At 40.3% G+C, this 12,904-nt stretch overlaps 1 protein-coding gene across 1 annotated transcript in view; it reads left to right on the top strand.

Annotated features, from left to right (window-relative positions):
• Nucleotides 1–12,904, top strand: part of slc2a13a (solute carrier family 2 member 13a) — an 84,835-nt gene that overhangs the window by 53,963 nt on the left and 17,968 nt on the right. Inside the window, exon 5 of the mRNA XM_076012095.1 lies at nucleotides 10,852–11,015. Within this exon, the coding sequence (XP_075868210.1) occupies nucleotides 10,852–11,015 (164 nt within the window). The remainder of the gene's footprint in view (nucleotides 1–10,851; nucleotides 11,016–12,904) is intronic.

Raw genomic sequence — 12,904 nt, 5'->3', positions numbered from 1 at the left:
GATTTCCTGTAGAGTCTTTCAAGCTGTCAGTTTTTGGATGTCATGGCACGGAGATCAGAAGTGAACCAGGGAGGAGACTGAGTGAAGAAAACAGAACGAGATTTGACAGGAGCAAGTGAGTTGAGAATGTTGGTAAGACCATTATTGTACAGGGTGACAAGATCATCAGGGATGGAGGGAGAGTCCGGTGTCAGGGTGGCGATACAGAAGGAGAGGGAGTCCTTGTTAATGTCCTTGATGTTGCGAAATATGATGACACCGGGGGTCTTTGAAATGAAGAGACGGAGGGTGACATTAAATGAGAGGAGGAAATGGTCTGTAATGTGGAGTTGAACAGCCGTACCGTCGAAGGGGGTGAGATCAGAGCAGCAAATTAAGTCCGGAGTATGACATTTTATGTGTGTGGGGAAGTCTGAGAACTGCTGGAAGCCAAAACTGTTGAGTGATGAAGAAAAGTCTTTGGTGAGGGGAAGAGCAGTATTGTTCATGTGTATGTTGAAATCTCCCAGCAGAATGACATTCGGAGAGAGAGAGTGGAGAGGTGGGTGAGAAGGGCAGATAATTCATTTAAAAATTTGGTGTGAGGCTTGAGGGGACGGTAGACTGTGGCAATGATTGTGGGAGTGGGTCTGGATATTTGACAGGCGAGGTATTCTAATGACGAGAAAGGAGGCACAGAAACTGGAGCAACCTTCCATTTCTCGCGGTAGAGTATCACAAGACCACCTCCGCGACCAGAGCTGCGAGGTTTGCAAAGGTAAACAAACCCCGGAGGAGTACAGTCATTTAGCTGGGAAAAGTCACCAGGTAGTTGCCAGGTCTCATTTAGACACATAAAATCAAGCTTACGGTCAGTCAGGAGATCCTGGACGAGATGTCCTTTGCCCGTGAGGGAACGGATGTTTAGCAGACCGAAGCTGACGCTGGTGTTGTCGCTGGAGAGAGGAGCATTAGCCGACCTAGCCAGGCGGGCTAACACACTGGTTGAGAGATCGGCCAGTATGTCTGGGTGGGCGGCGAGTGGAGGACCAGAGGGAGGAAATCCCTTTGGAGCCGGTGAAGAGGAAGCCCCGCTGGGAACCGCGGTGAATGTACCTTGGTCGATACTGGAAGCCGATGTCCGGATGGAAACAAAGAGCTGCTGAGAAGCTCCACCGCCGAATATTGGAGTAGTCCGTCCACAGGTAGATGGAGGAGAGACAGGACAGTCCAGACCAGTAGGGCCCACACATAAACCCTGCTGGCCCACATAATGAAGCACTGAAAAAGGCAATGACGTGGAGCCGGGCGGTGAGCCGAGCAGGTAAGCAAAGTTAGCCTGCTATCATAGAAGTATGTTGGCAGCAGAAATGAAAAGATCAGGCAACAGAGGAGGGTTAAGACTCCCAAAAGAGTAGCATTATAGTTGAAGTGTGGCTGGAGAACCGTAATAACATTTTAAAAGTTGCCAGTGAGTAGCGGCAGCAATACGCGCCAGTATTCACTCAACCAGAAGTGTGTTGTCCTGTGATAGGTATGGATAGTCTGGTTAAAGCAGTGCTTCTCAATTATTTTCTGTTATGCCCCCCCAGGGAAGAAGAAAATATTTTACGTATTTTATGATGATGTATATATTTTTAAGTACACCTCTGCATAACATTGATTCCTTATTAACGTTAAAAAAAAAAAGAAAAAAGAAAGAAATATAGATCAACTTACAACAAATGACTTAGTCCTTTAGTCTGTTACAGAAATGGTGCATCATTTTCATTAGAAAAGTGTATATATTTGCCTGAAATAAAGAAAAATGTAATCCTTATTTAAACTACAAACAATTTTGTCTGACTAATTGAACTATTTAAAGCTGAAAAATAAAACTAAATAAAATCAATAAATAATAAATTCAAATTGATCAGCAACATTAACTCAGGAGCACAATACATAAAACGCACTGCCTTATATGATGCCTACAGTGCTCGCTGGGTGGCTTGAAGCCACATAGTAGTCGATTTTGAGTGTACTGCGTCTTTAAAGGGTCGTAAAATAAAAACAAAAGCTTTAATTACAAAGTTATGAATAACTTTTGGTCATGAAGGTCTTATTTGTGTTATATTCCAATTTCAAGCCAATCACGGTTTTTGAGCCTTGTATTTTGAGATTTTTTTTCAAACAAGTGAAAATATCTCGCTTCCTGTTTGTTTGGGATAAAAGGTCAGCATTTATGAAAATTAGGTATGATTGAATGGACACATGAATCTTTGTCCCATCTGTGTAAGACCTTCCTAGAGGGGGCTATGGCCATTTTTGTGTTTTGCTCTATGTAGGGGGCGCTATTGAGCAGATTTGTTCAGTTTCTTTAATAGATAAAATTTTACACGAGTTATGACCTTGGTCTTATCACCGGGGTTCAGTCCTGAATTATGAGACAAAAAGTTGAAATTATGAAATAAAGTTGAAATTATCATTATTATTATTATTACCATCACAATTATGAGATAAAAGCCATAATTATGAGATACAAACAACAAAGAAGCAGCAATGTTTCAGTATGAGTGGATAGATGGATTGTGAGTATATTGAGCAACACTTTAAACGTGGCTTTACCACTAATGAAATCTTTGATTTGCTTGCTGTGTCCCATGGGATTATCCTTAGCAAACGCACTTTTGAAAGGATTTTAAACCTGAGGAAATTGTGGCGTAGAAAGAACAAAACTGATGTGGCTGATGTGGCAACCTTTATTCAAAGGCAACTGGAAACATCTGCTCAATGTCACGGTTACAGATGGATACACCAAAGTGTTGGTTAAATGGAATCGTGACTGACAGCGACGAAACAGTTTGAATATTGCTTCCGCTATTGGATGGTGAAGGTGTAGATCTGCGGTCAAGAGACTGCAAACTCATGTTTACCACAGCCGTGGTCCCAACTATGTCTGGCACATTGATGGCTATAACAAGCTTAAGCCAAAGATCATCGCTGGCTGCTTCATGGATGCTGTGATCAACGCTGGAGGGTGCGCTGCCGGACTCGAACAGAGGAACAAAAATTGGCCATATGGCTGAAATGCAGCGTTTTTTGCATTTTTCTGACAACCAGGCTGAAACAGACAATGTAACCTTTGTCCCAAGCACTGGAAATTAGCGGATTGAACAATTGTGGCAGATCTTGTGAAATGAGTGTGCCCCGTTTTGGATGGACCTATTGGAGAGAAGATGGCCACTTCTTGGAACTTCTCGGAAAAGTCCTTGATCCAGTTTAGCTTTCTTCAAACAATGCAGGCAACTGAAAATGTGATCATTTGTGTTCTGTGCAGATAATGATTAATTCATAAATTATTATTTCTGGTTAATATCTGAATTTTCCCTCCTTGGAAGAGCTTAATGAGGTCGTATTGACGTGGAACAACCACAGAGTTCGTCAAGTCCACAACTCACGATCCGCCCATGGACGTCCTTCCATAGTACATGTCCCTCACCTGTACGGAGGCTGAAAATGTTTGCACCCTGTTGACCTGGAGAAGGATCAAATCTGCCTTGAAGAGTGTGTGTTCAAGGACTTCCCATGTGATGAAGATGTGTTCCATATCTGTGTGGACCTAATGTCAGGGCACAATCTGAAATGAATAAATGATCTCTGAAATAGTCAACCCATATATCAAACTCAGACAGCTGGTAAACAATGAGCTGGATCTACAGCATTAGCATTCTAGGGCCTTGGTCACATAACTGATGATCTCTCAAAATATGTATATACACAAAACCAATTACTTTTTTGTCCTTAACTTTGTGGGAAAAAAAAAAAAAAAACTGAGTCAAAATACAAAATCCACATATGTCAGCTGAAATTTTAATCAGAAAATTAATCAATCACAGCATACAAAACAGCACATTTTCATTCTACCTTCAGTTGATCTAACTTACTCAGGCAGGGAGCCTTTAACAGCAACTCATCTACAGGCTTAGCCGAGGGAATGGTTGACAAAGCCAAGCTGAATAATAATATCAAATAAGCACCTGAAAAATAGTGAAATAGTGCTCACAATGCAATTTTGTTTTTATAAACATTCTGGTTGTGCACTTGTTTTGTTGTTCACACAAAAAAAATGAAGGTAACATGGGACTGAAGTACTGAATAACTTTCTGAAGTCCACTTCGGCAAGAAAATACTTGAAATATTGCTGTTGATAATTATTTTCTAATGTAAAAGTTCTCAAACTAATTAAAACAAATAAAGTGCATTTGAAACAACACCAGTTATGTTAATGTTACAGAGAATGAAGTACCCTCATAAAACAATAGTTTTATAAATTTGCAACATTCAAATGCATTTCCTTGGGTACCTTTCTTGATAGCTCACCTATTGTCCACATGCAATACACAATATCCATTTTTCTTAAAAGTGCTTCTATAACTGAGGTATTCACACTATTTTCTCTGCAGTGAAACATACCATATAAGGGAATTGGGATCGGTGGAAATGCTTTTACCTGCAAAATTTCACAAGAATGCATACTATCAGCATTTTCCATGTAGTGGGGGAAGATTAATTTAATCAATCAAACTCACGAACGAGTGGAAACGTACATCAAAAAGAAATTAATAATTTTAATATTTATAATATATAATATGATTTGATCGGGGCACCACCTGCTTTTTGGTTGTTAACGTTAGCAGGAAACGTCAGAATCAGTCTCAATACCGTCTCCTTAACGGGACACAGGGATTGGTTCTTGACGATTTGAACCACACTTTAATAAGTCAGTCAAACAATGACATCAAGCTTAATGTGCATTTATTTGTGTAACAATAAATGGTTCACACAGAACAGTATGACATGAATGTGATCATAAAGACACAATCAGCAACGAACTGTGTGTGTTGGGTGCATGAGTATGCGTGTGTGTGTGTGTGTGTGTGTGTGTGTGTGTGTGTGTGTGTGTGCGTGTGTGTGTGTGAGAGAGAGAGAGAGAGAGAGAGAGAGAGAGAGAGAGAGACTAAGTAAAGAAAACCTAAACTTGAGATAAAAGTAACAAAATAAAAGAAGAAATATAAAATATTTTTGTTTGTCTACTAGACTTGTTGTGGCTAAGTCTGGCAAAAAAAATAATTTGGCAGTTATTTGTTAAGTCGATGCGACACCAGACTCTGAGACAGTGAGGGTGATGAGGGTTTACGTAGGATGAGCTTCTTCCAAGGTGGTCCTGGGAGTTTGTACTGTACCGTTCGGGTCCGGTAGCGCGCAGGGAGCTTGGATTAGCACACCGACTGTTGAGGTTGAATTGCCCGTCCTGCTCTGTCCTGCAGGTGGCTTCACTGGCGTTTTGGCATCAGAGTAGAGTCTTTCTTTGTAACCAGTTGTAATTTCGGTGATCAAACAAATTACACGGTTACTTGGAAGGAAAAGCTGCTTGGCTGGTCCAAAAAGAAAAGTTGCAAAAATCACAATCTCAGTGCTGAGGATTAGCCAGTTGAGATTGGGCAAAAGTTAAAATGAAAGATAATGGTCACTGGACGCTGCCCTGCCCGGCTTCGTGTAAATGCCAAAACCTTTTGGAAACGCATCATAACAACAACCGTCTCGGGCAACGGACTTGTTTCTATTACTCATGATCTGTTCTGCCCTGAATATGTTTCATATGTGTGTTCTGCACTGTGTTAGAAGTGTTTAGTCTGTTAAAGACACTTGAAATTACATTAAAATGTTAATTTACCGTTTTCTTTCATAATATGTATTAGCGCTTTTATTTTGAAAATCTCCCGACAAACCGGAAGTAGCGAAGGAGACCGTAAACAGGAGAAAGACGTATGTGAATCGTCTCGCGGCTGCATCGGTGCCGTCAATCTGTCAGAAAGCAATGGTTGTAAGTGTTACACGTAGTTCACGGGTTTGATAAAATGTGTGAGTGTACTTTAAGTGTATTTTGTGAATGAAGAAACGGTATGCTGTAGTTTGTGTGTCACCAGTGTTTACAATTACCTGTTAGGTGTGCTTGTTTTTTTGTTTTTTTTTAGCTTGCTGTGCTAACACCTGTTGAGCTAATACTAGGTAGTCCATACAACAATGTTTACATGGCTGTTTATTAAGACGGTTTTGTATCTTTCTTTTCTAGTTTTACACCGTATTCAACGCTGTCAGAAATTATGATTTTTGTCTGAAGAGGAAAAATTAAAGGAGCAAGCCGCTCGCTGTCTATCTATGTTCACGCAAGAGCACAACACATAGAGAGAGCAGTACATGATCAGCCTGCAGTCCTCCCATTAACCTCCACTACAAAAAACTGCAAACAATACTACTACTAACAATAATAATAATAATAAACTTTTATTTGTACAGTGCTAAATCACAACCAAAACCGTCTCAAAGCGCTTTATACAATCAGAGAGAACCAACCGGGCCCCCGGAGCAAGCAAGATGCGACAGTGGCTGGGAAAAACTCCCCTGTGGGAAGAAACCTAGGGCAGAACCAGACTCCAGAGGGCCATCATCTGCCTATGAGTAGTTGGGGTGAAATACAATAATAGAGGAGAGACAGAAAAAGAGAGAAAGGAGCAGAGTGAGCCAGGGTGGCAGACAGGACAGAGTGAAAAACAGACCAGGCAACAGATAGACCAACCAGGCAATAGTGATCAATAAAACACGGTGCTTGTAGATGGTGTGCAAAAACCTCCCGTTTTACTTTTTTATTGATTTTCTTTTGGGTCGGCAGACTGGGGTATTGAGGCAAGAAACCTAAATGACAAAAATGTTAGTGAACTTTTACTGGCAACCTTAACATTGACCTTTTAAGGCTTTTGTGTTCTAAAGTAAATCGTAGAAGTTCAACTCTGTCGTTTATCCACACCATTTCCCGAGTGCTCTAGGTTTTCTTCTTCTTCTTCCATATTCAGGGAGTAAACTTATGGCGCCACACCAGACCTGGCATAGGTACTGCATCGTTTTCAGTTGTTTCAAGCATCTCATTGAAACAACAAAATTTTTGACGAGTTTGTGTAAACGCGTTTTTTTCTAGCGCGTTATCATTATCAGTTTAAAAAAAAAATGACGTCTCAGTGTAAACAGCCCCCATGTTTGGTAGCACATGATTGTGTGAACCACTGTTCTCATGAAAATAACATCACACAGAACAGTCTTACTGATGAACACCTTCACTGAATCCTGAGGGTTTCCTCATCTCAGAGCCTGACCCCAAACATTGATGAACTTGTACACAAGATGAGACACCAAGTATCTGGCTCAGACAAGTGAGCATCATACAGGTGCAGACTGACCCATTTTCACTTTTTGATTTAGTTTCATTTTTTGAATTTCTTCCTACTACAGCAAACTGAGTTCAATTTTGTTTTAATGTAGTTTCATTTTCGTACTTTTTTTTTCTCTTGCTATTGAAAGGATAGATTTCAGTAATACCAGATGACGCTGAAGCTTCGACGCAAGCTTTGAGTCCTGGACTACAATTCCCATGAACCACTGATTCGGAGCTGCCTTCAGTGCGAAAAAAAAAAGTCACGTGATATACGACGTTCAAAGAAGTAACTGCTTCATTGTCTGAATGAATCACTTGACTGGTTTGCAGTCCGATCACGTGATTCATCGATGCTGCCTCGTCTCGATTCTGACAGATGACTGGCTGCAGCACTTTTGAATTTGCACTCTTCAACACTATATAACTCCTCTGAAAATGGACAAATTTGTGGGTTGTAGTTGGAGTTGTTGCGTTATTGCTGTTGGATTGTTGGATTGCGTTCGATTGTATCATGGAGCCATCAAGGAAGAGAGGTCATTCTGACATGTGGGAACACTTCACTCTGATAGTTCATGATAAGGTAAGTGTGCTGACTGTATAATGCGTTTTGTAATAATGGTAACGTAAACTTGTCAGTGGATATAGTACCTTCAATGGTCACATCAACTTCACATTAAAAACCATTTCAGTAAATAATATATATATATTAGGGCTGGGCAAGTTAATGCGTTATTATCTCGTTAACTTATTTATTTAAAAACGCTGACAATTATTTTATCGCGCATTAACACATGTTGCTCACGTGCTGTAGGAGCCGTGAGTAGGGATGGGCGATATATCAGCGTTTGCGTTATATCCTCATAAAATTCACCGCGGTAATAACGATAAATCGTGTTGATGACGTAATTACGTGCGCAACGCACTTGCTGCTGGCAGCCGGCAGCTCATGTGTTGCACAATAACCAGCACGGGGCTGATAGCATAGCCACCGTGCTCGAGAATCGATCGTGGATTGTGTGCAAAGTGAAAATAAACACCACGGAAAAGATTTGCAAACATCCTGTTTTATTTTCTTTTGGGTCGGCGGACCGGGATGATGAGGCAGGAAACGCAAAAATGTTACAAACTTTTACTGGCACAACTCCGAGTCAATTTTAGCATGGACCTTTTCAGGCTTTGTGTTCTAAAGTTACTCGAAGCAGACGTTGAACTCTGTCGTTTATCCACACCATCTTTTCAAGAGCAATCTTTCTTTCTGTTCTCTGTGGCGCTTGTTTTTAGCGAGCGACTGCTTCTGCAAACACGGCGTGCTTCAGGCGTTCTTCTTCTTCTTCCTCCTTCAAGGAATAAACTTGCGGCGCCACACCAGGCCAGGCATAGGTACTACATCGTTTTCAGTCGTTTCCCGCCACGTATCCGTGCAAACGGGATTTAATTTAATTTAATTTATTTATTTTTAATACGGCTTCGTGTAAACACATTTTTTTTCAGAGTGCGGTTTCAAATATATGCAGTTTCAAAAAGAAAAATCCCAAAACATGGAGTTGAATTGTTTTATATTTTTTATCGTCACTTTTATTGTTATCGCAATAAATGCCAGAAATTACTGTGATAAAACTTTTTATAAAATAAAATTATTTATGGTGGATGATGTCCCTGGAGATGATGAAGAGGCTGCTTTTTCTGTGGCATCCTCATTCTGCAAAACAAAAAAGTAATGTTTTGGGGTAAATGAATAATCTCATTAAAAATAAAAAAGGGTGTTAGATCATAATACATTACCTCTTCTTCTGTGGTTGTCATCATTTCTGTTATGAGGTCGCTGAATATCTTCTGTCTCTCTTCATCTTCTATGTGAGGCAAGGCTTTAAATCTGGGTTCCAGGGCTGTGCATTTGTGCAAAAAGTCATAGCACACAAAGTATCTTTCCCGCAGGTTTTTTGTGATTGCTAGCTTGACCTCTCTCACAGGAGGATAGTCTGCTTGTTTTGGTGCCATGGAGTGGAGAACAGTAGTTGTCAGAGGGATTATAATGGACACAGACATTCTTGTTTCAGTGCTCATCAGGGTTGTGATTGTTTTAAGAGGTTTAGGTACTTACCTCATTTCTTCTGCCGTTGCCACTTCTTCTGCATTGAGTGTGTATATATCTTTGTTCTTTAGAACTTTTTCAATGAGTGCTGAATATATACAGTAGCTGCTTGCTGTTCAAGATATCGTTCAAGCATGTCATAGCTTGATTTCCAGCGTGTGAGGACATCATGAATGAGGGCATGCTTTGGAATATTCAGCATTTCTTGTTTGCTCTCCAGGATGTGGGCAGCTGTGGTGCTTTTGTGGAAAAATGTCACAATCTTTCTGACTTTGACCAATAATCTGGATATCTGGTTGATGCATGTTGCTTTTTGAGAGGCTAAATTAATGGTGTGTGCAAAACAACCTATCTGAGGGCCCAGTCCTGTTTCTTTTATAGCATTGACAATGATTGTTGCATTATCTGTGGTTACAGGAATTATGGTCCCAGGTCTCTCCAGCTTCCATTCATTCACAGCCTCCTTGAGGTGCTCTGCAAGATTTGTGCTTGTGTGCTGTTCATAAACGGGTCTTGTTTGCAAAACGTGGCTCCTCATCTCCCATTGTGGCGAAATGTAATGGACACTTACAGTTAAATAGCTCTCTGTTGCGCGTAAAGTACAACCATCTGTCGTAAGTGAAATAGTGGACACATGTGACAGCACCTGATTGGCCAATCAGAACGATCCTGGAGAATGTCACTTAGAGACACGTCAATCAGTTGAGATTCGTTGTCATGCTGCGCTCACACGCAGCATAACAAAAGTCATTCACTTTATATGTGTATTCCAGCAGACAGCATGTTGCACAAGATGGTCTGTACTGGTATGTGCACATCTGGTCTGCACTAGTATGCGCAAAGAATGACATCGTATCTCATAATTTTGACTCCTGATTTCATAATTACAAGTTTTTATCTTATCATTTTGACTTTTTATCTCATAATTTTGAATTTTTATCTCATAATTATGACTTTTTATCTCGTAATTTTGACTGTATATCTTATAATTTTAACTTTTTATCTTATAATTATGACTTTATCTTATAATTTTGACTTTTTATCTCTTAATTTCAACTATATATTTTATAATTTGGAATTGGGGTTCCATACCACTGCCATCTATTTCTAGTACTTTATTCTAGTAAGGCACAAAAAAAAGGCATGTGGGAATGCACCCCACTATTTGATAAGGACTGGGTTAAAATAAGAGTACAGATTCATCTCCTTTACTCAAGTGAGAGAAATAAAGAACAAGTATGAAATGTACTTCAGTAAAAAAGAAAAAAAAAGTCATTTTTAAACGGTAATCATTAATAGTTATGACCAGTGAGCCATTGTTGGATGTTTACACTTTTAATATCAATAACCAATGTTTTTTACTTCATATTCATTTTTCTCTGCACTGAAAACATGCTGAACAGTGACCCCAAAGTAAAAAGTTGTCCGAAAAAGAAACACGTAAAACAAGTAAATTATACAGATACCTGAAACATCTACTCAAGTACTGTAGTAAAGTGTTTGTCCTCTGTTACTTTCAACCTCTGCCCACTAGGTATTACAGCGCCACCATCCTCCAGATGTCGGGCATCCGCAACGACAGGCTGGCGATCTGGCTAGCCGGACTGACCACGCTGACCAACTTCCTGTTCACCTTGCTGGGGGTGTGGCTGGTAGAGAGGGTGGGACGCAGGAAGCTCACTCTAGGCAGCATCATCGGTAGGTCTGGGGACAAACCGGGAGTAGACGTCGGGGAAAAAAACGCAGAGACGCACTGAGCTCCACCACAGTGCGTCTTTTGTAGTAGGAGGATGATTGGTTAATTGAATCGATCAAACTCACGAAGGAATGGAAACGGCATGCATGCAATTCTTACTCTGGCCACCAGAGGGAGTCCGTGTGGGTACCGGACAGGTTCAGGGCAGATAAAAGAATGTTTGATATAACCTTTACGGAGTATCCCTTGCTTTTTTGGGTTGTGGACAACAGCAAAAAAACGCTAAAATCAGTCTCAATACCATTTCACATCAGCTGTGAGTTCTTGGCCGGTATGCAGGGATTTGAACCACACTTAAATAACTCAGTCAAAAAAGTCTGACATGAAAATGACCATGAAGACACAATCAGCAAAGGAAGGTATTGTGGAAATGCCGCTGTGGATCGGAAGATCGCCCGCTGTGATGGTCCTCCAAGTTGATCCTGGCAAATTGTACCAAGCTGTTCGGGTCCGGTGACGTGCAGGGAGCTCGGATCGACACACCAGTCTTATACGCTGAATTGCCCGTTATGCTCTGCCCTACAGATGTCTTCACTGGTGCTTTAGCATAGAAGTTGGTTCTTCTTTCATAACCTGTGATGATTATGGTTATCAGACATAAATAAGTAACGATAAGTAAAAAGTTGGTGTGCTCGACCATCCTAAGTCGACAAAAGAGAACAAAAAATTAAGACAAAGACGAATTGTGTGAGGTAAGACGACACAAACAAAAACAAGAACTTCAACGAACAAGTGATGAGAATTTTCTAACTAAAAGAATGAAATTCGCTAGCTTATGGTTTCTGGAGGGAATCCTGCACTTCGAGAGCCAATGAAAAGGTTGTTCAGACCCTAAAAGCGGTAGACTCTTCTACGCTTTTTGCCTCTGAATATGTGGTGTAGATTTTGTTGCTGCTAAACCAATAAAACAAAAAACAGTGATGAAATAAAAGAACAGAATGAAGAAATAAGCCATGTAGCATTTTGACGAGATGGGATACTTGGGTAAAGTCATGAAACATTTGGTGAAGGTATCACATTGTTGGGCACATTGAGCCTTCAGGATATAATTTCCAAACACATATCTAAACATATATCAGCCTAATCTAAACATGCATACCTGAGAAAAGGAGACTTTATTCAAACAGATAAAGAGGAGGTAGAACAAACTTTTATGCTTTATATGGGCACAAGTACCAACATATTTTTAAATGTGTAAAAATATGGATGTATACGTATATATACGTGAATTTAGAGGTAGCCAAGATATGAGTGTGCATCAAAGTTAAATGCATTAATGAAAGTGGATACTGCCAATGTGTAATATGGAGACATTTAAAGGAAATGATCATGCTTATTAAGAAGTGTGTAACATTGATATAAAGAAAACTGATATGCAGTGTGTGTCCAACTTTAAATCAACCACCTGGAAACACTTTCCATTCCTGCCTTTTGAGGGCACTGTTGCTCCATCTGAAGCTTCACTGTCCTCAAGCCTCTTTCAGAATGGAACCATATATTGGTCAATTTTTGAGCTAGAAAGGTGATTCAAAGTCCATTAATAGTTTATTTTCAATGACAATCACAGATATATGGCTTTGAGATGTCTCTGTGGAAGGAAAAATAGAGTTTGTGATTTCTGGGTGAAAGTGTTTCTCCTAGAGTGTGCTTTATGGCTTCAAGATCTCAAGTGAGATCTTGCCGTTGAAAGAGGGGCATCACAGCCAATCAGGTACCATCTCTAGTTTCCCCCCAAAGTGGTTCACCGGAGGGCCGTGCTGCATTAAATTCCAAGTGTCCTGCAAGAACAACGTTGGGACCAGATTTGGTACTACACTTTTTTTCTTTTTTT

Source organism: Nelusetta ayraudi, unplaced genomic scaffold, assembly GCF_046127955.1.
Source record: "Nelusetta ayraudi isolate G7.1 ecotype Tasmania unplaced genomic scaffold, CSIRO-AGI_Nayr_v1 ptg000135l, whole genome shotgun sequence".
Classification (NCBI taxonomy): Eukaryota; Metazoa; Chordata; class Actinopteri; order Tetraodontiformes; family Monacanthidae; genus Nelusetta; species Nelusetta ayraudi.
Note: the sequence above shows the minus strand (reverse complement) of the source record. Positions and strands in the feature narration are given on the sequence as shown.